At 39.2% G+C, this 27,613-nt stretch overlaps 2 protein-coding genes across 2 annotated transcripts; one reads left to right on the top strand and one right to left on the bottom strand.

Annotated features, from left to right (window-relative positions):
- The first annotated feature begins 1,212 nt into the window (after positions 1–1,212).
- On the top strand, positions 1,213–8,567 carry LOC139966496 (large ribosomal subunit protein uL4-like). Its single transcript, XM_071969556.1, has 9 exons — positions 1,213–1,370; positions 2,641–2,818; positions 3,387–3,632; positions 4,140–4,264; positions 5,202–5,331; positions 5,729–5,885; positions 7,082–7,165; positions 7,494–7,656; positions 8,283–8,567. The coding sequence occupies exons 1-9, from the start codon at positions 1,368–1,370 to the stop codon at positions 8,394–8,396; spliced, it is 1,200 nt and encodes a 399-aa protein (XP_071825657.1). The 5' UTR covers positions 1,213–1,367; the 3' UTR covers positions 8,397–8,567.
- On the bottom strand, positions 8,484–27,613 carry LOC139966494 (cholinesterase-like). Its single transcript, XM_071969554.1, has 11 exons — positions 27,342–27,613; positions 24,675–24,866; positions 20,105–20,264; positions 19,496–19,573; positions 19,068–19,186; positions 17,470–17,637; positions 16,385–16,588; positions 13,501–13,742; positions 12,090–12,272; positions 11,466–11,647; positions 8,484–10,321 (listed from the first exon to the last, which is right to left on the bottom strand). Exons 1-11 carry the CDS (start codon positions 27,495–27,497, stop codon positions 10,206–10,208), a joined length of 1,800 nt encoding a protein of 599 aa, XP_071825655.1. The 5' UTR covers positions 27,498–27,613; the 3' UTR covers positions 8,484–10,205.

Below are 27,613 nucleotides of genomic sequence, written 5' to 3'. Positions count from 1 at the left end.
TATTAACCTATACGAAGTAGTATAGTACGAGTATAGAAACCAATCAAATCATTTGAGCCAACACAAACAAAGCACACCAGAACAAACAAAAAACAATCATTAGCAAGAAAAATAGCAATATCAACAAACAAAAACGAACACACGTGCACGCACACACGCCAACTTGCCTGCGTAGTTTGCTGATAACGGCAAGTAATAAAAACCATCACTGGACCGATCGTAAAGAGTAACATTCCTCTTCTACAACTTTCATCAATGACGGATGCAATTTCTAATATTAATAACGACCACACTACTGTATATGGTTATTCTCACCTTTTCATATCAAAGAAGTAGATCTTCTTTGATATGAAAAGGTCTTTAATTGAGTGATCTCAGCAGAAGGTCACCACCAACAGGCTGGTTGCTGAGAAAATAAATCACATACATTAATGGCCGTAAGCCTGCGTAAGGCAGATTGATGTACCACATTTTGGCAACACTTTTAAGAAAAATTTTAGCAAAGATTTAACCATCAGAAATTGGTGCTGTACTAGTGCTTTTAGTTAGTTTAGCCGATCTCTTAATACGGCCAAACATCGAGAGCACATATCACAGGAATAATGGCATTATCCAGCACTGTGGTTTGTTTTGAAAACAGGTCATAGTAACAGAGTAGTATTGGCCCATAGGGTAGTAACGACTCCATTTTGCACTAATTTACAGTAACATCGCCGCCTAAAGTAGAAGTAGCTTCGTCTTTTTAAAGTAGTAGCACCACTCATTTACATAGCATCGTCACTTAGGAGTAGTGGCACCCCCTGTTTAAGGTAGAAGCACCTCCCGTGGGTAGTAGCATCTCGTTTAGAGTAGTAACGCCACCAATAGTTCTTTTGGCGTTCCATAGCTTGTACATATGGTGAAGGCGCCAACGTAGCTTCGACACATTATTCCAGTGACGTCAGAACATTGACTCCCTCGAAAGAATCGGTAATAGCTATATATTGACCGTGAAAATGGTTACACTAGTGTATCTCTTTACAACACACTATACATATTTACAAATTTTCCCTGAAATCGGCGTCTAAGTCGTCGCTTATAGACGCAATATACAAGTAATTATGCTCACTCGAGCATGTTTGGGCTCGGATGGACAAATTCGCGCCGATCACACATTTTGGCTCAAATATGTGACAAATTATTATTCCCTTTTTAGTTCTTTGATTATTCCTCATAAACTGTTGGAACTGACAAATTCCAGCCTATAACAAATGGACTTCTCCATTGAACTGTCGAAAATGTGCTTACCCCCTCACTTTCCTTCCCTTTTTCATCAGCAGTGCTGAAACGTTGTCACACGTGGGATTTTCCTTTGAAAAACCTCCAAAATGGTATATATTATTACAATTTCTAGTTGCCTTTCCATAATGAATGTAATTTTCTTATATTGTTCCTGCTATGTTACATATTTGATATGCATTGGTACGCTACATTAGCCATAAAAGTCCGATAATTTGTCCACCTTATGAAATCTCTAGTACTTAGTAGTACTCCAAGCCTACACTACAATTTACAGTGTATGTTGTGTACTAGTACAACATTATACTCTAGCCTAGGCCATCGCTTACACTATTACAATGTAATTAAGCCTACTCGTTAGCGAATTGGATATATGATGCTCACAGAATCCTATTCTCGCACACTACACTTACAAAGAACTAAATTATCCTTGTACAGTTTAGAACCTAGAAGATACTTATTATTGGAACTGAGTATTTTACCACAAATGCATAATTTTTTTTTTTAAATCACAGAATGTAGCACTTTAGCAGAGTGGATAGGGCCATTACACTACAGCCTATGGTATTGGTATAGGCCTACTGTCATAAAGTGGCCACATAAAGTTTGTTAATATTGAGAATATCCCATTGAAACATGTATTCTCTTCTGTCAATATTCACACAGAAATGTGTAGACATCCTGGGAAAGGTTGAAACAAATATGGTTGAAATCATAGGTAGTAAGCCTTGAAAAAGAGTCACCAATATCAAAAAGTTAGCCTGGCGAATTAGACATGACGTTAGCAATCATAAATTCTCCCATATTTGTGGTCGCTTAATCGTCGTAAAAATAACTGCTGATTATATAGTATTACACATAGTTAACCCCAGCCTGTGAGATTTTGTTGATGTTTTCTATGTTAAAGACAACCTAAAATATTCATATGTTAGTAAAAATCTGGTCCAGACTTAACAGGAGTGAGATTTTCTATTGATACAACAGGAAGTGTGACAGTCATGGTATTGAATGAGTAGTTCAATAGAGGGCCATCCTTTATGACTTCATCCTGTATTACAATTTTTGGCAGTTTTGGTTACCAATTACTTCAAATACAAAACACTTGCCATTTTGGCAAGGCTTACAGTAGTTGTCAGTATATAACAGATTAATAATAGGATGGTATTTGTTTTGTAACTTAGAAAATTAAAGAAAAAGAAGAAATTGGTCATCTCAGATGACCATTAAAAAATTGCCCTGAATATCTTTTACTACTACTATGGGTATTCCTTTATTCTTATGTCTAATAACATACTGTATACGTTCTGGAATGCAACTAAGCACTCATAAGAAATAACCAACTTTTTTTTTATCTGCTGACAGGCAAGTGGAGCCGCAAGACCTTTGGTTACGGTCTACACAGACACCAATGAACCAAGTGGAGCTAATGTAAAGCTTCCAGCTGTCTTCAAAGCTGAGATCCGTACTGACATTGTCAACTATGTACACACAAACATGCGCCAGAATAGCCGACAACCATACGCTGTCAACAAGTATGCAGGTATGTTCATGTACGAGGCTTGGACAGTTAGATGGAAAAATGAGGTCAAAATGTCAAAAGCACTTTATCTTGAGAACGAGGAGATTATAAATGCATTGTAGATTACCCAAATGAGAAGTAAAATTACTCCACAATTTGGTGTAGGTGAAAGCTCATGTAAGGTTTGCGGAAGTCAAACCCTACCCTAAATTGCTAAAGGTCATGTTCTAATGAAGATGTGAAACTAATACTGATTTGACTTCCCCATATGGAGTTAAAACTGCCTTGATGTTGTACAATTAAATGCCAAAGCTATAAAGAATGTTCATGTTTATGTAATGTGGTACAACTTTTATCAAAATCAAAGTTCTCCATCTAATGATTGACTCAGAATTTAATATGTTCTGCCTGACTGCCTAGCTATGGTGTGTAACCTACTATTATTAAATTGTCAGTCTTTAGTTTACATGCTCTCATGTCTTTCAGAAACAGATTACTTTCATTGTCATGTTACATTCACAAGGGTGAGCGGAAACTTCTTTCTGGGTTAAAAATGAAGTATTTGCAATTGTTTCTCCTTCTTTGACAGGTCACCAGACCAGTGCCGAATCGTGGGGTACAGGCCGTGCTGTAGCTCGTATTCCCCGTGTCCGTGGTGGTGGTACCCACCGCTCTGGGCAGGGTGCATTCGGTAACATGTGCCGAGGTGGTCGTATGTTCGCCCCCACCAGGACCTGGCGTAAGTGGCACGTGAAGACCAACAGGAACCAGAGACGTTACGCTCTGGTTTCTGCTCTGGCCGCCACAGCAGTGCCTTCCTTGGTGATGTCCAAAGGTGAGAATGTGGTAGAGGGGCAAATTTAAAATATTCTGTCTGCTGTTTGTAAAGTTTAAGCCTTTTGTATTTTTGTGATCCTCCTGCAAGCAGCAACTCGCGAAGGAGCCATCATTAGCTTATCAAAGCATGCAGCAAGCTGACCGAAGTCAGTCTCTTACATTCATATTTAACGTCCATGATTATGAATTGTCAATTGTCAACAACTCTGTAACTGGACGACATACATTAATCTTGGAGTGACTCGAACCGGGAACCTTATGATTGGAAGGTACCCGGCGTTAACCACTGAGCTAACACTCCCTTTTCTACCAATTTGATCAAGGAATGCAATTCCTCTGTGTGTGTCTGTAGTGAATTAAACTACCTCATCTAGTGTTGCCTGAAAGTGATGGGCAATCTTGAAAATAGCTCATTTATTGACTTGAAAAAGTTATGGACAAGAAAAATTGGATGAATATTGTCATAAATGTAATCTTTATTGTTATTTTGTGATGTGTTTTTTAGGCCATCTGATCCAAGGGGTTCCAGAGATCCCTCTAGTCGTCTCTGACAAGATCCAGGAGTACAAGAAGACAAAGGAGGCCGTTACCTTCCTGAGGAAGATCAGAGCGATGATTGACATCAAGAAGGTAAGAGTTGGTTGCAAAACCTCAGCCAAAAAATAGTAATTATCTGTACTACTACGTCAGAAATCATGCAGGATAGCTAATATGGTTTTTCTTTGGACCAATTTCTATATAATGTATACATTGGCTGGTTGTTTTCACCAAAGTCAATGTATATTTATTACTTTTAGCGTCTGGTATTGGAAAACATTATTAAAGCAGTGAAATTGGTACATTATGTTAAAAAATATGCTCTCCAAACAGACAAGGTTGCAACTTCATCTTATCATTAATTCTATATAATCTCATCTGAACTGATTAACACTAAAATATCATCATCAAACAATTTTTCACTGATACATGATGTCATTTTAAATTACACAAATTAAAATTACATCTGTGATCAAATTGTTTGTAATTACTATATATAAATTTGATTGAATCTTTGCTTGCCATTAAAAAACAATTCTACTTACTAAATTAAGCTCACTTGCATTTTTCTGAAGTACAGCACACATCAATTACTGTTCAGTCATATATGAGAGCAGCCCAATAATATTTTCTGATCGTAATCAATGAATAGGGTTTATGGTTCGTTAGGTTTGGAAATCCTGCCAATCTTTTGACTAACAATTAATTACCGACTTATGTTGATGTTCTTAGTGTCTACTGGAAGCAAACATACCTTTCATTCTACCGGCAAACTGCGTAATCCACTGGCATTTAGCCAACGAATATAAATATATGTTTCACCTTATCATCCTGTCACAAGTTTGGTGTACTAGAGTAACAAATACCTCAATATCTCTCCCCCTTCAAAAGTCAACTATGGTTTACACAGACTACCATATTTGTACAGCTTTCAAATATCCTTTTCAGTTACTATAAAATTCTGAAGCTTAATTATGATGTGGGATGCAGTAAGGAATGAGTAAATAATCCTGTCTTTAATCGATTGCAGGTCTACAAGTCAAGGAGAACCCGAGCCGGTCGTGGTAAGATGCGAAACAGAAGAAGGGTGCACCGCCTGGGTCCATGTGTCATCTTCGCCAGGGATCAGGGACTCACTAAAGCATTCAGGAATATTCCAGGTTATTGTTATACACATTTTTTTTACTGTCTGGCTCTGTGCTTCTTAGCTGTCTCTGAAAGGTTTATCGTCTTCAATGTTTCATAAGAACAGATCTTTAATTAGATCCATGTTAAAGTTCACAGCGTATTGAAGCTATGACTTTGTTGTGCATTCCATATGAGTATATGAACAATATAAAACTGACTGGGAACTTATAAACTCTTGAGGGCAATGGTTTGAACCCTGTTCTAGTTCTAGCCCAAATTTCTTTGCTGTTTTCCAGTCAGTTTTTCATACTATGTTTTATGTACTTATGTAAAAATCTAGATAATTTACACAATATGTAAGGGGATTGTATACCGTACAGCATTGCAAACATTGATCAATGCTTTTCTGACTTCCCTTTTGATTGGCAGGAATTACATTGTTGAATGTGAACAGCTTGAACTTACTCAAGTTGGCACCTGGTGGTCATGTAGGACGTTTCTGCATCTGGACAGAGAGCGCTTTCAGGAAGCTGGACGCCATCTATGGAACATGGAAGAAAGCCTCAGAGAGGAAACTCCACTACAAGTAAGTTAGATTTATGCCTTACAATCTTACAACAGGCTTTGAGATGGACTTTGGTAGATTTTCAAAAGGATCCAGTACCAAACTTTGATAAACAATACAGTTCAACAGCTTGACTAGTCAAATCTGAGGTCCTGAAGAGAAAGTCAATTTAGTATGAGAATTCCTAAGTTGCATTTGCATGTGATTTATATCATTATATCATTTATATTTTATAATATGAAAACAGTCTCGTTGACAAACCTTCCATAATAAAATCCATTCCATAATTCATTAACTGGACTCTTCATGTTCAATATATTTTGCTGCACTTTGAGAGGGTTCAAGCTATAAATTAGAAGCTGGGTTTGATCCATGACGTGATAATCACACACAGTGAGATACCCTGTTATATATAATGTCTATGTGGGTTACAACCGTTTACTCTATCCTAAAATATCCTTAAAAATTAGTTCAATACAGATGGCCTTTTTGGTCATCCAAATTTAATATAATGTTCCATATTTCAATTTGCAACAGTTTGAAGTGTAAAGGTAATGTCTTTAGTCCTAGTACAATTTTAATGCAATAAAGATTATGTTTAAAGGCACCTTGTCTATACTTTCATAATTTTAACAATTGAGTATGATGCCGCGTGACTGCAACAATGTTGATTACGAATGTAGTTTTAGCACAGCAACTGCACTAGTTGCTGTGTATTTTGTACATGGCAAAAGATCTGAGTTCAAACTAGAAGTGATAGATATTCGGGTGTGTATTTCTAGTTCATATTTTAAAGGAATTGCATAAGATTTCATTTTGAGTCCTAAGGTCGTGACATGTTTCAATTGCTATATGCCGAGACTGGTCTGAGTACAATGTTGTTCAGTTCCTTGGTTATTAGATGAGTACACCGATTTCCAAAATTTACTTTGTACTGTGAGAAGGAAGAAAAATATGATCGTTATTTTCTGCTACATGCAATTTTTTCCCTGTTCAATCAGGAGAATTAAAATAAAGCAAGGAGAAAATTTGTTCAAAACAAACAGTTTGTTCCTATGAGAATGGGGATTGCCTTGCGTAACTAATAATGACAAACGGTGGAAGTTTTTGGAAAACTATGTCAATCATTTATGATTTAAATATTAAAGATGATTCCAATAAAGCTAGCATGTGTCAGAAGGCTCTTTCTAACTGTGGTTTCTTTCTCTAATTTTCAGTCTCCCAATGCCTAAGATGGCTGTTCCTGACCTGACCAAGTTGGTGACAAGTGCAGAGATCTCGGGACAGGTCCGACCTGCCAAGTGAGTCATGTGATCTACTTTGCTTTGCTAGAATACAGTATTTGTCATCCATTATTTTACTTTTTTTCTTCTTTTTTTGTCAATTACTGTACAAATTTAGATTTAGAGAACATTCTTTTGAGAAGTTCAAAACTATTTTATAGGAAGCTGGAAAAAGGATTAAGGGTTTTTCTCTTTGTCAAATTTTTCCACCCAGCGGTGATTGCTGTATGGGGGGTGACAAACAATGCCAATGTACATCAGTTCTCTAAAACCAGTTTGTTTTATCTACAATGTTTTCCTCATTTGAATGTGACTGTCATGTTCTTTTTTTAAATTTTTATTCCAGACGAGATAACACCAGACGGAGAACGACCAAGAAGAACCCTCTGAAGAATGCCAAGGCCATGAAGGAGCTGAACCCCTACTCTGAGGTCCAAAAACGTGCAGCCAAGATGCAACAGATCAAGGCCGCAGAACGTCGACAGGCTTACCTAGACAAGAAGCGCGGGGTAGGTTGTTATGAATAAGATTTTCCAAGTTTTGTTTTACCAAGTGTACGGCACCATACTACAGAGCCTGTTCTGTACACAAAACCGATCGTCCTGTGTCCGTCAACTCGTTTCAATTCTTTTTTGTGCTCATTCTTCACAAAATTGCTAATTACTGTGGAAACAAAGTAGCACATGGTAATAATGTTATTCTGGAGAACCTGCCTAGTGAGTGTTTGTTAGCCAGTAATTAATCTTTCTAATTTATTTCTAGGTTGTCATTACCCAGACACTTTCACAGTGGTATTACTCAAGTTAGAAGCTTTTCACTGTTAAAACTGCAACTATTATGTGTCCCATATATTAATTAATCCCTTGAAAATGGAGGGTATTTAGAGTAAGTTTGGTCACTTGCCATTCATTGTGTTGTAAACTTAACTTGTTGGGAGTGGTGAAAAGTACCAGCTTTGTACAAATACTACCAAGTGTCTTTGAGGGGGGCAAAACTTATATCTGACGATTCAAATAGGGGTTTGTAAGAACGAAGGGATCAAAACACCATTAGTCGTTTTATGTGCATACATGAACTTTTAGGAGAGCTAAGCAGCATTAATTCTCCAAAAATCCATTTTTGCATTTATTTTTAGATCAAAACTGAAGAGAAGAAGAAGCCTGCAAAGCCCGCGAAGGCTGCAGCAAAAGGTGCAGCAAAAGGTGCAAAGAAGCCAGCTGCCAAAGGAAAGGGGGGCAAGGGAAAGTAAACTCCAGGAATATGGTTCTCCATAGGGGCTTCCTCTCCTGTGTGAATGACCAATAACTAAATAACAATAAAGTAACAAAACAGGATATTGAAAATTGTGGCACATGCAGGTACTGTATTACTCATATGAAGTGAATTACATAAAAGAGCTTAAAACGGCTAAATTCTACAACTTCTGTCTCTTCATTTTTGACTGTCTTGTGTCAGGTGAGAAATTTACAAGTTTTGTGAGAAAAAAATGAAACATTTTATTTTCTCATTTTTGTCATAGATTTCTCTTTAATTGACCAGATATTTCCCACCCATTACTTTACACTAATGGCTACCGTATCACTGCCGCAGTCAATCCGTGACAGCAAGCTTAGAAATTCACAATTTTAGCTACCAAATGCAAGGGCTTAAAAAGTCTACTGGGCTAATATTGAGTTTTCAGTGGCATTTACATGAATTACAGCACACATCAGTTACTTAACAGGCTAATTAGTGCAGCCCAGTAATATTTGCTGATAATAAGCAGTCATACTGGGCCTTTGTCAGGTACGGAAATTATAATGATTCTTTGACTGACAACGTATCATATGTCTATATTCTTAATGTCTACAGCAGGTAAATGCCAGTGTCAATTCTTTCTACTTTCAAACAGCAAAATCGCTGGGCATTCAGCCAGACAATGGGTCAAATTTCTAGGCCTGTGACAGGCTAGACAACAAGGTCAACTCTTATGAGTGATTTCAATCAAAACAGTTTCTATGCTCTCTGCCCTTCTGAAATATATCCCTCTGTTTTTTGGCTATACATCCCTCTGTTTTTTGGCGAGAACAATTATTGTGGTATGTATGCCATGTGGAGTACTTATAACAACACAACATCAATAGCTTGTGAAAAATGTAAAAGATTTACTTTACAAAAATTAAATTTAGCCAAGCTAGAGAACCTAATGTCTTAGCATTCCATCATTCTAAATAAGAAATCTGAAGTGCTCTGTACTGAATAAAAGTAGCAATCAGATTATAAAACAGATACAAAATTGGAAAGACTTCACTCTAAGGAATATATCTACATGTGTGTTTGTGTATGCAACAATTGAATGATTTGATACCAATGTAGACCTACCTATTTATGTTCAACAAATTTAATGTTATGCTATGTTTTCAAAGGATTTTTGTTGTTCCTGGTCTCTTTGGGGAAACAAAAGTAACATTTCATGTACATTATATTTCCTTTTAACCACCACTAGCAGTACTGGATTATGGCAAGGTCAAAACAAAATGAACTTTGTACACCTGTCCTCACCACAACCAAGTACTACATGCCATTAGAAACTCATACTTAACAGACTGGGATTGTTCCATCAAATCGTCACTGCAGCATTCTTTTCTGGGCACCTAGTTAGGATAATTCTCTTCTTAACTTTACTTTCATGTTGTGGTTCAAAGCTGTTTGACTGGCAGTATGAGCAGTACGAATATATGTGTTGGTATCGGATTAATGTTAGGAATTGGTCATGCTTTCTAGCATGCTATTGAAGGGCAGTATAGAGTGCTATTAGCATTAGAAACATGTCCCACCACACTGTTCTGTTAAAGTCTGTGTTGAATATCGGTATTTATGAGACGTTAAAAACATGCTTGTCTGACAACCACAGTGCAAATGGTTCAGTATAAGCAAAGCCGTTGTAACAACACAAGGAGTATGTGAAGGACTGTAGATAATGGAGTACGTCAATGTTACTTAAACTAACATCTAAAGGTCATTATAGGGTCAACTCGTTTGTATCTGTGCCCCCTTGGATTCTCTTTCATCCCTTCTTTTATGGACACATATCCTTCTCCTGGTACTGGCTAAATTGCTGTCTCCAGCCCTTGAGATCATCCTTCCATGAAAGGTAATCCTCCCTCCATTGCAACTCGGCTTCATTCATTGATCCTTAAACAAACAAAATTCAAGGGAAACTTGTGAAAAAGAACTCACTGATTTGCAAAACCAAAAGCAATTGTGTTCATATACATGATGCCTTGATACAGCATAATCGTTTTGAAAGAGCAAAGTCATTATTACGCTGGATTGAACAGTTGACGTCACAATTCTCCACCAACAGCTCCATTTGAATTTGGTATTGATTATCGATATACTCATACCTAATGTACCCTCAAGTTATTCAAGCAACACACTTACCTAATGTGCTACTCTATTCTTTCAAGTAATGTCATATAATAATATGCCACTCAGGTCTTTCAGGTAACACTCTTACCAAATATGCCACTCAAGTGTTTCAAGTAATGCTCTTACCTAATGTATCACTACCATCTTTCAAAAGATATAGTTGTATATTATGCCACTCACTATGATATGCCACTCAAGTCTATGCCACTCAAGGCACTATAATATGCCATACAAGTAACACTTACCTGATATAGCACTCATGCCACTGACTCTAATATGCTACTCAAGTCATACAAGAAACACCTGATATCACTCAAGTCTTTCAAGTAATAATAGTGATATAACATGCCACTGACTATAATATGCTACTCAAGTCATACACGAAACACCTGATATCACTCAAGTCTTTCAAGTAATAATAGTGATATAACATGCCACTGACTATAATATGCTACTCAAGTCATACAAGTATCACCTGACATCACTCAAGTCTTTCAAGTAATAATAGTGATATAACATGCCACTGACTCTAATACGCTACTCAAGTCATACAAGTAACATCTGATATATCACTCAAGTCTTTCAAGTAATAATAGTAATATAACATGCCACTGACTCTAATACGCTACTCAAGTCATACAAGTAACATCTGATATATCACTCAAGTCTTTCAAGTAATAATAGTAATATAACATGCCACTGACTCTAATATGCTACTCAAGGCATACAAGTAACACTTACCTGATGTGTCACTCAAGTCTTTCAAGTAATAATAGTGATATAACATGCCACTGACTCTAATACGCTACTCAAGTCTTTCAGGTAACACCTAAATGTACACCACTGAAGTATTTCAAGTAATACTGTTACACAATGTTCTACGCAAGTCATTCAATAAAGCACTGACCTAATGTACCACTCAATTCATTCAAGTAAATTCCCCAGAAGGCGCACTCATCTGATTTGATTCCTCTTCCTAGTCGTAGTTCCGGGGATAATTCTTTGTAGGTCAGCTCCGGTATGGTAAAACTAGGCCACTCCATCTGACCTACACCCAGGGGGTCGGATAAAGATGCTCTGCTAGGATCGCTGGGAAGGATGTAAACAATCACGATAAAACATGAATCCTTATAAAAGAAAAATTAATCTTCCTGTAATCAATCGATCTACTTTCCTTAACAGAACGTCAGGGCTTAATGGGAGGGGGAGGGGGGGGGGGAGGTACGTATGGGTAAAACTACAACCTTTTGCGCACCGCATTACCGCACGTTCTAATGCCATCACAGAACCACAGCATGAGACTTCTCTACAATATGCCCCGGTGTCAATGTTAGACTAGACCGAGCAATACTCTCACCTCTCCCTCCCTCCAAATTAAATAGACAACAACGAATGCACACAACGTACGTAATATCGAACAGATTGTGATTCATGTACATATTAAAATATGAATTCTTTTGGTGACCTGTATGACCCTAGTTTAGTTCAGAGGTTATGGAATACGATATATATCAAGGGAATAAAATTTTACCCGCTCTTTGCAAAATTTGCCCAGAACTTCATGATATTACGAGAGAGGTCCCTCTCTTCATCCGTCCATTCGTGGAGGTCTTTGATATCTTCGTTGAATCCCCAACCAAACACAAAAGGAATGTCCTCCACGTGACCGGCCAGAAACCACCCAGTCCCTTCACCATCACGTTCGTAGTATGACCTGGTATAGAAAAGCAATAACTCAGACAAAAGATCAAATTCACTTCAAATATAAAGGTAGTTTATATCGATTGACTACCCAAGTTGGAACATGTTAATAACATTGTTAAAATGTACACTATTCATAGAGATTAACATACAAAGATTCACTATGATTAAAGATCTGCTTTATCGGCTCCAATTATAGCCCCCATTAGCTAGGAAAGTTTTGTGATTACGTAATCGACCTGCCACGGTCGTAGAACCACCTCAGGCTCCAAGATTAGCCTGCATAGTTTCATAACACCATTAGGCTCTTTGTGTAAACTATTGTGTGGAAATATGTTTATGTCTACAGTGTAGTTAACCATACAGCGTTCACACAAGACCCTCATAGAAGAAAAAATATGTTGCAGGCGTTGCAGACTAATTGGTAAAGAGAGGTCATTCTACCACCAAGACAGGTCGATTACGTAATCCCAAGAAACTTTTCCATGATATCGTGCTATAGTTGGAGTCTATACCGCAGACCTTTAAGTGGGCCTGCATGGTGTAATTTTAATTATGGAGTGTACACCATTAAATATACTCTTTCCTCAGACTTTTAGTGCATTGTTTGCCGTCCTTCAAGTCCCGTCACTTTCCCTTCAGACTCGTTTCCCACGGAGAAGAAGGGGTCACCGCCTTTCCGGTTGGTGTCGTCAAGTTAACCGTAAAGTGACAAGACATCACCGATTTCCGGATTAATTGTCAGTGTCCCCCGAAATGTCCCCGGATTTTATATTCTGTCAAAACTCATTCAATAATTTCATATCCTGTACTTCACATGAAACATCTGTCTGTACGTTTAGTGATAAAGAGACATCCAGTTACCGTCAAATGTTTTTGGCATCGGAGTTTTACCTTGGATAAAATACTTGTCTCTGGATGAGGTGTTCTAAACTTGGTCATTTGACCATCTTCGTTGAAAAATAAAATCAGCAAAACACTGATCGAGAGACCCACAAAATTCCACCCTCCCGAAAAAGGTAAGGCAGGTAACTAAACCATTGATGTCAATATGAGCTGTCCACATGTCACCGATTTTCTGAAGAAATGTGGTAACCTTGGTTACTGGCCGGTGGTGGGGAGGTGGGAGGAGTGGGTCAACCACAACATGTCAGTTTATACGTATCGATCCGTACCCACCCAAATTTCGCCGATCGAGTGATAGGTCTCAACTGACACTACAACTTTATTTTGGAACTTACGTTGTCGGCACATGGGTCAGGAAATATTGATAGACTGGTGATGTCATGACTGACGCATGCGCCCTTATGATTTCGTTGGCTGGGCAACTGAATGTGATGTCACCATATATTGGCAGATATTGAAGAAAGTAGTCCGCCGTGTCGTTGTCTGCCTGACTCCAGTCCATGTATTCTTGTTTGACCGAATCTTCGATTATCTCGTTGACGATATCTCTTCGCAAATAAAGTGTCATTTCGACCATCTTGGAAGAAATAGAACAATTTACAAGGTCGACTTTTATTTCTTCTTTAGTTAACGAACCGCGATATCAAATGTAGGTATACTAATGCAGGGAAATAATTTCGTCGGGCACTTCCTTTGGCCGGCCAAGTCAGAAATTGCAACCATTCATTGTTAGTATGCAGGCGCGTATCCAGGATTTTCTAACCCGGGGGGCGCGAATTACTATCTAAGCGGAGCGCCACCATCGGTTGGCGCGGAGCGTACAAGAAAATTTCTGGTTTTGATACCCCCCAGATCACCGGAAATGGCACTTCTCGGGCTTGAAAATGAGCAACCAGATGTACACTTTTGCCTGAGAACCAAGTATTTCCCAAAAGTTTTTTCCCCCATCCATAACCTTTTGAAGATTGTCACCAGTCACATCATGTTCGACCTCATTGCATGTCCTATGGATGATTGCCTTTGTAGGTGATTCTACGTCACGGCCCACAATATCCGAAAGCCCTACTTTTCAAGGTTTTAAGCCCATTATTTGTTGAGAATTTGAAAATTCACATTTCTCGTGAATAAAATCACTTGAAAACATACCCATAATGTTGCACAAAATTCAATCTATGGACAACCAATATAGAAAAAAACCTCCTTGAACCCCTAAAAGACAGGTCAAAATTGCACGAGTAGAGGAAAGTATGATGAAGAATGTTTGTCAGGAAATTTTTTGAAAATTCAGACACAGTTAATTTATTGGTGTAGAAATATTAAAACCTCTTATAAATGGCTATTATAAAACTTGGTTGAAGGAAATGAAAAATAGCAGATATTTCCGATATCAGGTATATCGAAACCGAACACTACACACATAGGCGTAGGTCCCGTAGGAGTGCCCCCCCCCCCCCCCCGCAACCAAATTTTTCCCATTTTCTTCGGGCACCTACTTAAAGAAAAATAAATAGCAATGAATAGCTTAAAAATGATCTCCTTGGTAATTAAAATAAAGTGGTAAGCTTGACCGACAGTACTACTGTAAAAGAGAGTTTTGACATAAATGGATCTGTATGCTTTTTCTCCATCTACATAAGACATTTGGTTGTTTACATTAGCATCCGGCGGTATACTGTGTAACTTTCACGGACCGTAAGGTACACGATGCCATGCAATGTAATGACCGATGCTTGCTTGTATGATATTGGCATCGATGTATTGAACGCGCGCTTTGCGCGCGAAAAATGTTGGCCTTTTTATTCGTTACAGCCCCCAAATCAAATTGGGCTCCTACGCCTTTGACTACACACATAGACAGTTTTTGAGACTGTTCATGGTGGAACATGCATTTCAATGCTCACTGATACGATGTTATATCTGCTCTTTGCTTTACAAACTCGAACAGGCGTGTAGCGAGTAATTGCCAAGGGAGGGGCGAAGCCGGTAGGCAAACTATCTAAGCGAAGCGCCACCATGAGTTGGCGCGAAGCGTACAATAAAATTTTGGCCGAAAATGCCTCCCAGATCGCTGGAAATGACACTTCTCAGGCCTTGTAATTTGTATCTAAGCATTGTCTATTTTGAAATTACTAGCGATGTCTTAAAGAAAATTTGCTCGGGGGGAGGGGGGCGGTCGCCCCCTTCCCGAAATGCGTCATGTTCCCCGACGACTCGGTCGAGTTCAAGATCAGCCACAGTTGGTTCCATATTGCACAATCGTACAATTGTTTAAGGCGTCCATACACACACGCGCGTTATGATAGGCCATATATAGTATTTATATAGATACATTAGTGAGAGAGGAAATATGGAAACGTCAAAAATGGAGTTGTCGGTGTAAGGGGTAGGGTGAGGCGCACACCCGCTCCGTAATCCTTGATCTGTCACTGGCTACCCTGTGTATATAATAGGGATCAGCGCTTTAACTATGACTGTTCCTCTTTCTCTTCCCGAGGTCTTGGCTATCTTCTACTCCCTCCTTTTCTCATTTTTCTCTCTTTTTCTTTTTCTTTTCCCTTCCTTCCTCTCCTCCTTTTCTTTTCCCCCTCCTTTTCCCTTTTTCTTCTCTTTTTTTCTCTCCTCTTTTCCTTACCCGGGGGGCGCGCGCCCCCAACGCCCCCCCCCCTGGATACGCACCTGGTATGGGCCTATAGCTTGTATTTATAATTTACAGTTTTGCAAAATGGATGAAAATCCTGTAAGAAAAATGTATCAAAATAACACACAGAGAATATCCTGGCAGTTTGGGAGTTAACTTTACTCTTTGCTGTAGTACCTACATAGGAAACACGCTCAGTGTGAAAGCAACCATATAGTGAAATTAGTGATTCTCTGTGAATATTGAACTACACTACACAGCAATGTGGTAAATAAATTTTACAATTCGTGGAATTTGGAAGGAAATGCATTTGAAGTGAATTTAGTCACTTATACTGACGACATTCGGTATAGAGATTTCACAACGCTGCATAATGATAAACGTCATAACGTTATTCGAAAGGAATTTTATAACGATCGAACGCTTTCTTTTCGTAACCTCCACTTTGCATATACTAGCCCATGTGAGCAGTATCCGTATATCAACTCCCTACTGAGAGGATATTTATTCTTATATGAACTTTGACACATGAAATGACACAATGCTATTACAACTTTAGTACCAGGTTTCATTTAACTTACGCTATCAAAGCTTTGACGTGGTATGTAGGGCGGTTCCTGCTTTCCGACGTAATCCGGATAGAAACTTGGAACTATCAGTGTCCCTTCGTCCCTGTTGTAGCCAACCATCATCGGACCATCTTTCACATCACCACGGGCCAACAAATCAAAAGGAGATTCATCCAGAAATACTCCATCAAGATTGGGCCACCAATTATAGCCGTTCTGCAAGCATAGAAAAAACCATAACGAGGGGCCGACTGGGCTCAATGATCCAACCGGTTCTTTGACTGATATGACAGAGATGTTTATTGAAGAACAAACCCAACCCCCCCCCCCTCCCCTTCTCCCCAAACAGATAAGAAAAAATCTTGCTGCGCTTGGCAGAAATCCTAAAATACCGGTCGTGTCGGGGAACTGTCATTGTGTAGATCTGTGACGTCATAGTACCGCTACGATCAGAAACATTTTACTTTCTCGTTGTTTTCATTTTAATATATTTTCAAGATATTGAAACCAATGTCATTGTTATGGTCATGTTAGGAATTAAAATATTTCAGATTCATCATTTCCAAAACCCGGCCATTTCCATTCCAGAATAAACAAATGCAATAAGTAAATTAAATCATATAGGCATTGAAGCACATGTGGCTCGATGATTTGATATGAATTTATACTTGATGTGTCAAGCTAGGATCATTTCAATCCGCGATATCTCCCAATGGAATAATGTTTTCCTTAATCTGTTTTGGGAAGTTGTTCATGGCAGTTATCTTTATCACATAGATTTATAATATTTGGCTATAGGTAACCTAGGTTTGTTGCTGGTATTGCTGCCAGATATGCTAGTACGTCAAATAAACGGTCACTTTTGATTGTACCTCTGAAAATATTATTGCCGCCATTTAAAAAAAAAAATGAATTATACATTGATCTACTTGAACACTCTTCAAAGTTAAGGTTAATTTATAAAGTAAAACCTCCGGCAAAGTACTCCGGAAAAAAAACTTTCAGCAGTTAAAGCATCCATAAATTTGGGGCTATTTCTGATTACTTTCAGCCCTTAATTGCTATGTGCATTAATGAATAAATCTTCTTTCACTTACCAAACTATACGCTAAATATAATCTGGCTGCTTCAACAGTCCTCAAACAGTCTATTAGTTGAACAGTATCCTCCGCTTCACAATTGACTTTCTCTCCAAGTGAAAAGGCTTGGGCTCTTTCTTCCTCTAAATCGCTTACAAAACTCCACCAAGCAATTGCAGACCCACTCTGACAAAAACCAGAAGAAGAAAAAGGGATAGGGTATAAGTGAGGATATATATATAATGGCACACTAGAGGGAAGAGGATTTTCATGATTGTTATTGCTTTACTGGTATGCTAAAGCATTTATTCCAACCGCGGTTTATTGCGGCAGACTAAATCGAGCATCAGATTGCATTAAATTGGTAGTTACCTTATATCATCTGATTGCGGCTGATACCACAAATTCCAGTATTTGGATGTCTTTCTTTTAAATTACATTTATTCAAATAATTTTCATCAAAGGACACTTTCTAATTTCATTTGTCTTTAACTTCTCAACAAACGGTTACCTTTTAATAATCAACCAAGGGAACATTTTCCCCCATTACGAGGCAGAAAAAAAGCTCCTAATTTATGAAAGAAAGAAAAAAACCGTCAAGTAGTTTTCCCCGATGATAGTAGCAGTCGGACATGTGCGGCGTTACACGACAAAAACTGAACAGTCTTAAGATATGTAACCAATCACGGGGAAGTATATTTTGCACGTGACCCGAACGATCGCCGGTCATTAATAGAAAGCAGTAGTCGTGTGCGCTCATCTGTCGTATTGATGTGGGGGTGGGGGAGGGGGTGGGGGTCACTTTTAAGACTGTGTAGGTATCGCGCCACAATTAGAGTAGTGCACCTCCGCCTGAGGGGTTATCCGTTGTCGGGAAATAGCCCTAAAGTGACCAACTGTGTTGAGTTTTTGGCATTTTCTGAGTCATCACCATTCTTTTTGATGCTTGGATATTGAAGAGGATGACATCAACTACTGGTGGTTATAAAATCTAGAGTATTGAAGGTGATTTAAGGTATTTTGGAAATCTTGGGTGAAACAAGAAGATTCCGCAGCGACAGCTGGCAGATGGGTTGGGGAGCACTATGATAAACTTTGAGCTCTTCTAGCTCAAAATCTAAACCGTCATGGTGGCAAAAGTTGAATGTGCTGTAATAGCCCAAGCCATCAGCTAATCATATGTGGGTAGGATATGTCAATTGAAAACTTATATCTATGCTTTAGCGGTCTTGGAAAATGACGAGTTTAGTTTGTGAGTCAATGGGAGCAATTGATGGTGGTGCGACACCTGGATGGGTTTCACGACCATCGAATACTAGGTTACGACGGTTGAGTTGAGTCGGCTGGTCATGATCAGTTGTGTCAGTGTGCGGCGGCTGGCTCACGACCAAATAGGTTTGCACGTGACCTAAACGAGCACCAAGCCTTTAAACAACCGTTGCGCATATATATAGGCTCATCATTCGTTCAGTTTGTATGGGATTCAGTCTTGACGATTATCGAAAACTAGGTCCGGGCGGCGATGCTCGACTTATCGGAGTTGAGTCAGTTCACGTTCCTTATTTAATGATTATTGATACTAAAATATAAGAAAACTTCTTGACTATAAGCTATACCTGTAGAATACTTTGGTCGAAGAAATCTCTGCTATACTTTGAAAAACGATGAAAGTCGACACTCCCAGAACCAGCGCTTTCTCCGAAAATTGTTATCCTGGTGTCATCGCCTCCAAAAGCTATTTATAATGAATATAAAGAAACTATATAGATTGATAGAGCGGGCATCAACAGACTACGAAGAGAAGGTTGTGTATGGGTGACTCTTATAATTGATGGTTAAAGATGGCGCTAAATAAATGACTTCCTAATTTCAATGGTCCAGTGAATTTGTTTCACTTCGCTTTATTGATACAAGTTTACAAATCGTCAGCATCCCCTAGCAACTTCCTTCCACCCCCCCCCCACCTATACACACCCCTTTCTTTCAAACACACAGTCCTCTTCGTTGCCGGACATTCGCAAAACCCGTACTAACTAGTACTTACCTTGGATGTTAGCTCTCACCCATTTCAATGCCTCAGCTTGGTCAAGGAATCCAAAATTTCCAGGTGCAGCGTCATCCCCTTTTGTTAAGATCATGAGTGAAGAAGAATAAGAACTATTTGCAATCACACGTGTATATTGGGGCCAACAATCGGCCGTCTTATACACCCATGTAAAATCAGGCTAATGGAATACTTTCTTATGAAAAATCCTCATAAGATAAAAATTAGGCAAAAATTAACCCAACTCAACTCAAAAGTTTCTTTAAGCTGGAACATGATCACTCGATAGTGGCAGTTGTGCATAAGGGTATATGATTCACCCCCCCCCCCCTCCTCCAAAACCCCAACATAAATAAGACAACACATATTTTATCCACTGGTACAAGGACCGTGGTATATCGATATACATCCTTCCCTTATTTACAATCCATCTGTACCAACGTCATCATGTAACTTCGCGACCCCCCCCCCTTCCCCCCGCCCATCCTCCATCTCGCCACCTAATCACAATCTACCCCTAAATTGATGCCTTATTCCGCTGATACAACACTGAGTGTCAGAGATTCCTGGTTGGTCGATGGAAACCATATAGCTAGGCCAATATCTAACCTGTCGATAGATATCCGAATACATTGAGACGATAATTTATGACCACGGTGATGACACCTTCGAAAGCTGCCATTGGTACGCCCGACAAGTCCACGTCCATGGCAGTACCAGTGGTATATGAACCTCCGTGTATGTACACCATGACCGGGGCGTTATCCGGCTGAAGAAGTGTAAAATGAATTTAAAAGTTACATTTATAAAGCATTAACATGTAACCTATTCACAGCATGGGCGTCAATCCTGAGGGGTGAGGGGGGTTGGGATAGGGAGGTACAATATCAAATCCCCCCCCCCCGCACCTGTGCACATTCTTAAGCCATTTACGTGTACTGGGTCATAAACTGTTACAACTCTTATATTCCTCTCTATATAAAATTCTTACATGAATGATGGATTTGTACCGCATGCGCTGTCCAAGACGGCTCATTTGGCTATGCTACAAGCACGCAATACGTGTTCCATCTATAACACACACAATATGCATACATAATGTCTGAGTGATATATGTATGTATATATATATATATATATATATATATATATATATATATATCTATATATATATCTATATATATATATATATATATAGATATAGATATAGATATATATATACATATAGATATATATCTATGTATAGAGATATAGAGATATATATCTATAAATACCCAGGAACCCGAATACGATTCTGTAAACACTACAAAGCCTCCATCGATAGTTTTCTTTCGTCATTATTCCCACCACCATAGTTATTATGGCATTATCTGTAAACAAATCTTTTCGCTTTGTGTTTTGGAGTGGCTTTGAATGTTTTCTCAAGCTTGTGTAAAATTTGATTACTTTAGTGGAATAGAGAATAAAACGTTGTGGGTAGAAAGCAATGAAGTTAATTAATTTCCAGTAGCATCTTTCTGTAACAGATTTTATAGGGGAGCTCTAAGTCATGCATTGGCCTATATTTTATGCATATACAGTGGCGTAGGAAGGTACTTTTGAGTGGGGGGCTGAAGACTGATGGCCGGCCTGGGGGAGGGGTCTAAGGGGAGGGGGTGACCCCCTCCCCTTTGGATTTTTGTTTGCATTTCCAGGTGGCCTCAGATGCAATTTGGTGCAATATAGCGCTTTTCAACTCCCACTCCATTTTGTAAAGAATTTTGCATTTTCACCTGGCCTTAAATGCAATTTGGGGCTCCAAATGAGATTTTTTTCTCATTTGGAAATGAAAAAGGGGTTTTCTGACTTGCGGAGCGGGGGGGGGCGGAATGATACTTCCGCCCCCCATGTTTTTCACTGGGGGGCTGGCGCCCCCCCCCCCAGCCCCCCGGTTCCTACGCCCTTGTGCATATATATGTATGCATTTGTGTTTGTACGTAGGCCTATGCATGTATGTGTGTATGGATATGTATATACGGATGCATGTGTGTCTGTATGTATAAATTCCTCCCCCTCCCCCGCCACATGTGACTACGGATTGACGCCCCTGCACGGGGCAACAGTGCAAACGGTTATTTTCTGAACGTGATACAACGTCAAAGTCACGAAATACTGGGTAACCCGACATTAGTAACAGCGCAGTCGTGGTCGTGGGGGTTGTTTCAAATTGATTCGTAATACATGGAAAAATAAAATCAGATTATTGTCATATTTTCTGCATTGTTTCATACGTTAAAGAAGTAGACTTTTACACTCCTTCTTTAATGTACTAATCAGAGCCCCGATACGGGTTTCTTATGTGGGGGGGGGGGGGGAGACAGCCTGAGGCGAAGAAAAAAGTTGTCAAATTTCACCAACTTTACATGTTAACAAAAGTTCTATTTGAAAATCATTGCTTTGAAAATTGTCAGGGAGAAAGCCCCGCCCCCACTCCGGTGTCGGTGGCTCTGCAAATGTCATTTCGAAGTCTTGTACATATAATGCTATGGTTTCATTACAAGTTGGTTTGTTCAAGGAGTGATAAAGTTCAATGTTTTTTGCTTTGTTTCCATATCCTCGGAACTAGACAAATATATGAAGAAAAAAATCTTTCAACTTATCTTATTTTAAAGTTGTGTTAATTTTTCCCATACCAGAATACCATTTGTAATATTACAGTCAAGAAAATTATTACGACCGCCCTCTCCCCAGTACAAATTAATGGCTGGTATAAAAGTCAGGACATGCTTGTCGCATCTATACACAGTACATGGACTGATCCTGCATGATGGGGAGTACATCTATAGACTGAGATCCTATCTACCTTTCCCTATATTTAGAAACGCCTTTGAATTGCTCTCATCCGCTCATGTTATTGAAACCGGTTAACCGAGAACTGTGCACCAGCTGTATGGGCCGAAATGTTGGGAAATTTACTTACTAGCTTTGGGATCACATCAAAGTTAATATCTTTTGTTTTTAAATTACGTGTATTAATCTGTAAATATTACAGAAAGTCATCACGACCGTCTAATTTCAAATGCGAATAGATGTGGCTTGAGGGTCAGTAAGCATGTTTAAGGGGACGGAAACTGCTATTTCCGAGCCAACAACGATCAGCTAATCAGAATCGGAGTGTAGTTTTGTTTACATATACGGTACATAGTAAAACAATTCAGTGCATTTTATACACTTAGATGAGGCTAAGTCTACCAGAACAGGATAAACATCACATTTGTCTGAACATTCAAATTTATACATTTGCTTAATATGTACTGCAACTGTTTTGTTCTTAATAATTTGTTTGTTTTTGTGTATATAGACCTCTACCATACGTGACAGCAATGGGATCATCAAAGGTCATATTATAACAATTCTTTGGCTTGAGGTTTTATCACAAGAGTGTATGGCGGACGCAAATTTGTATATGCTGGGTTCAAACTCTTTTTCGAGCAAAATCGTCCACAAGACGCACGTTTCAAAATCCTAGTAAAACATGTATTGGTTCGTGTTGGGTTTATGTTCGATATTAGATTACGATATGAAGAACATTTTATTTCCTGACGTCTATACCTTTCACCTCATTTAAGTTTGAGTTGCAACTCTAATAATGGTTATCAGACCAGTTGTAAAAGCTGGAGCCTAAATTGTTTTTTCTCCATCATTAGGAGCCAATGGCTACTCTTGCCGGTATGTGTGCCGGTTTATCAATCTGAATGTGGGTCTTCTGATCATAGGCATAAGCGACTGTTTTTTTACAAGTACATACTTCTATTACTCAAATTTGTATTCAAATAATTTATGTCATCTTGGAAAAGACAAGAACAATTGTGTGGCTGCATCCTATCCTGTTGGTCATTGTTCAATGATCCTTCTAAATTTTCTCGAGGTTTTCTGTTTTTTACAAAGCCTCCATCGATAGCTTTCTTTGTCATTATTCCCACCGCTTAGTAATTGCATGGCATTATCTGTAAATACGATTTTCGCGTTGTGTTTTGGAGTACGGTAGCTTTGGATGTTTTTTTCAAGCTTGGGAAATAATTGATTATGAGATGGAATAGAGAATACAACGCGTGGTTATAGAAAGCAATTTAATTTAATACCAGTAGCATCTTTCTGTAACCGATTTTATAGGGGAGTTTTTAAGTCATGCATGCATATATTATATGTATATGTGTGTATGCATGTGTGTATGTGTGTATGTATGTGTGTTTGGATGCATAAATTCTGTCCCCCCCCTCTCCCTACCTGTGACTATACGTATTGACGCCCTTTGTTCATAGCCATGGCACTTTAAGTGTCGCACTTGCAAGTTGTAAGCCATGGATTGAAAGAAAAAGCAGTAAAAGGAATGCCAGAGGTAACTTGATAATGAAGTACCGTAAGTGCCCCCGCCCTAATTTGTGTTCGACCGCTTGCTAAAATTAAAAAGGTAAAAGATTCCGAATCATTGTTCTGATATACAAACAACCATTCAGATTTTCATTTGTTTCTTCTGCATGGTAGAGTAACAACAACCAATTAATTCTGGTTGACTAAGGTCCACATTTGAGCTTGAAGGTTGTTGACATATACTATATAAAAGAAGATATACCTGTTGCGGTATGTTCGCTTTGAAGTATAAACTTGCCTGCGATGCAAGAATAGCTATAATAACAAACACGTAGTAATTTTATCCTCCATTGTCTGCGTCGAGCTAAATATAATTGTGTACGAGCTGCAACTATGTATAATCAGTACAATATAGATAGAGTTGGTGCAGACGGACGTACCTGGTTATATAGTCTGTGATGTTTAGCCTTTGGTCCCGACAAAGTCGTTAACCCGTAAATGAAGTAAATACAAACGAAATCCACGTGTTATGGTCGTATAGGTAATTTCCAACGTGTCTGGCTGCTAACTCGGTTGTTTAGCCACTCTCTTATGTAGGCACAGCGATTGTCTTGCTAGACTCTGACAACATATATACAAAATTCCCATACTTTATATTAACTGCTTCACCAATATATGATGCCAAAATAATGTCAACCAGAGCATCTCCATGCATGTATTTACGTTAAGAATGTCGTAACCGATTAAATTCCCGAAATACAGTATAGCGGGCTAAGAAAAATTGGTTACCTGACCTACCAGTAGATTTTACAAAACATATTTATTCTTACTTTCGGACTTGGTGTATAGACATTTAGGTATAAGCAATCCTCATCAACATCAAGGAATACCCATGGTTTCCAACTGTTCGTTGGAATCTGATAACAAGCGGGTCTAAAATAGGTCGCATTCCAGTCACCGACCCACGGTTCCTTCGGTTTCGGGGCGGCAAATCTCAAAGGAGGTTCAGCAAATGGAATACCCTGAAAATTAGAGTGAAATGAAAACGTTATCCACAATACGAGTAATTTGATATTTATGTTCACTGGCCTATATGTGCTTATATCAGGGAGCTGCTACTCTAACAGCTATACCTGCTTACAGGCGCGGCGGAACGGAAAAATTATTGGGGGGGCTAATGTGTGGAGACTATCTAAGCGGAGCGCCACCATCGGTTGGCGCGGAGCGTACAAGAAAATTTTGGGTTATTTCAAACCCCCAGATGGCCGGACACGGCACTTCCCGTGTGTTTTATGCTGCGAATACCTAGCCCTAAAATATGGGTCTCAAGTCTGCAATTTCTCAGATTGCACGTAAAAGTTTGTAAAAGCATTGTAATTTGTATATTCGATGGTGTTTTAAGAGAGTAGCTATTATACTCGTAGTGTACTCGCAAAGACGTTTTTGAGTGTAGTAAGGACAGTGGCGGAGCTAGGGGTATTGGTCGGGGGGGCAAGAATGGTCTGTAGGGGCGCTCTCGACACTATCTAAGCGGAGCGCCACCACAGGTTGGCGCGGAGCGTACAGAAAAATTTTGAGTAAACATACTCCCTAGATTGCAGGAAATGACCCTTTCCGGGCCTTGCTAATTTGCAGATAAACGGAGAATAAATAGGTGTCGTCGCCATTTTGTCGGAAAATTACACCAACAGAATATGACAAATGTCAATAGGTATATGAGAGCGCAATAAAATAGTCAATAATAGCGAATAAGTAAAAAGTATAGTGAAAAGCTGAAAAGGGCGCCAGCAGTCCATTTGAGTCTTCAGGGGGGGGGGGCATCCGCCCCCTGACTGTATATATGGACGCTCCGGCACTAAGTAAGGTGATGTTGGAGAACTGGCTGAAATGAGGCAAGTCATTGGCCTAAGACAAAGTTGTGTTACGCTTACTGGTACTCACACTCACTGCTTCCACTTTTCACGGGGCGTGATGACGCGGTTGGGGTGACAATGTGGTCTATAGCCAGGGGACGGGCCGAGGGTCCCCCAGCAATTACTAAACTTATTACACCTATATAGTGTGCATCGGACAGATCGACAAGTATGCATTGGAAAATGGGCAGATGCACGTTTCGGAGCCTTGGTAAATATTGGGGGGGCTTATCATGCATTTGCCCCCTCAACTTTTTTATTGGGGGGGCTGAGCCCCCCCAAGCCCCCCCGGTTCCGCCGCCACTGCCTGCTTATAGATGCCCTTGCAAATACAGTATGCTCTCAGTTTCTCGGGGGAAAGTTTTATGTGAAAAAACAAATAATAATGTAGTATTCGTTATATATGATCTTTTGTTCTGATTATTTTCAGGTATAGGACTATATAGACATGTAGCTTTGCACACATCGTGAGATAGCACTGTTGTGCGGAAAATAAATTAAAACCTATCTGTAACGACTAAACATTCTAGAAAGCTTCACTGAAATAATGGTCAGGATAGAGATTGTGAGAAAACTGTCGAATTTCGAACGTCGAAGTCATTGCAAGGTTTGCGATGGGAAAGGAGGCAGGTAACTAAAATAACAACACCATTAATGTACTTATGAAGGTGGCATACTCCTATTAGAGTCTCCATCAATCCGCCCGGATGTTCTCCATCAAGAAACTTATAGTGCCAAAATGCAGTAATCTTGTGGCTTGCATGTTGAAGAGCATGAATGGAAGAACATGTGATGGTGCAAAAATTGGTTCATTTTTAGACCCCCTCTAGGCCTCCCAGGTGCAGCGTATGAAAATTAGCAAAATATCTGCATGGTCATGATACAAACAATGGATAGTGCCATGAAAGGCCTACTCGTCAGCTATCCAGCGATGGGTAGCGTTTAGCTAGTGAGAACTTCTATCTAGACTTAAAGACCACATTTCTTTTGTGAATTAGTGTGTAAGTCAAGGGGCCTATTAATGGGCGTATCATATCTTAAGGTTTAATAGTTACCGCCATGATTTAACACGTGACCCAACAACTCTCCAGCTTGCCATTGACAGAGACTGAGAATTCACACCCTTTAAAAATGATTGTACATGGTCTGTGTTCCATTCAGTATGGGATAATAGGGACTATAATGTGTTCTAATGTGAAATAGAAACACATAGGCCTATACGTGCTGTCAAAACCGTATAAAATAACCTCGTGAGAAGTGAAGTTGACGGTTTGTCAACAACAAATAAGCAGCTGAGTAGAATATAAACACCATATTGCTCATTAACATATCTATCCCTGTCAATCACACATTCCTCCCCCCTATATATACACCACGCCAGACCCTTCCACAGCACATATGTTATGCTCGACATAAACATTTTAAGTAAAAACCGGCATGATAATAATTGAAATGATGCCATGATATTCTTGTTGTCCCCAAACTTGTCATTTAAGCCTTATAGTATATATGCATGAGATTTTAATGTGAACAAATGATTATGTCATGGTGATTATAGAGGTGTCATGAGTTATACAGCCATACCTTGAATATATCTACTTGTGTCGATATCCCATCTTCATTAAAATCGACCGTTTCGCCGACAATTTGTCCTTGTTGTACCGTGACGGTGGTAGGATCAACGCCTGATGAATGCCAAAGAACACAAGCATAAGTTATAAGAACCAAGTGGAGATTCATTTTAGATTGATATACGTCAAGAAAGGTTCCAAAATGATATGTCCAATGATTCGTTGCAGGCGATCAGTACATGCTCACCTCATCAGTAAAGGACTCTTGTAGCAATCGTTAAACGT

This window comes from Apostichopus japonicus, chromosome 4 (genome assembly GCF_037975245.1).
Source record: "Apostichopus japonicus isolate 1M-3 chromosome 4, ASM3797524v1, whole genome shotgun sequence".
NCBI lineage: Eukaryota > Metazoa > Echinodermata > Holothuroidea > Aspidochirotida > Stichopodidae > Apostichopus > Apostichopus japonicus.
The sequence above is the reverse complement of the archived record's forward strand: the minus strand, read 5'-3'. Positions and strand labels throughout refer to the sequence as shown.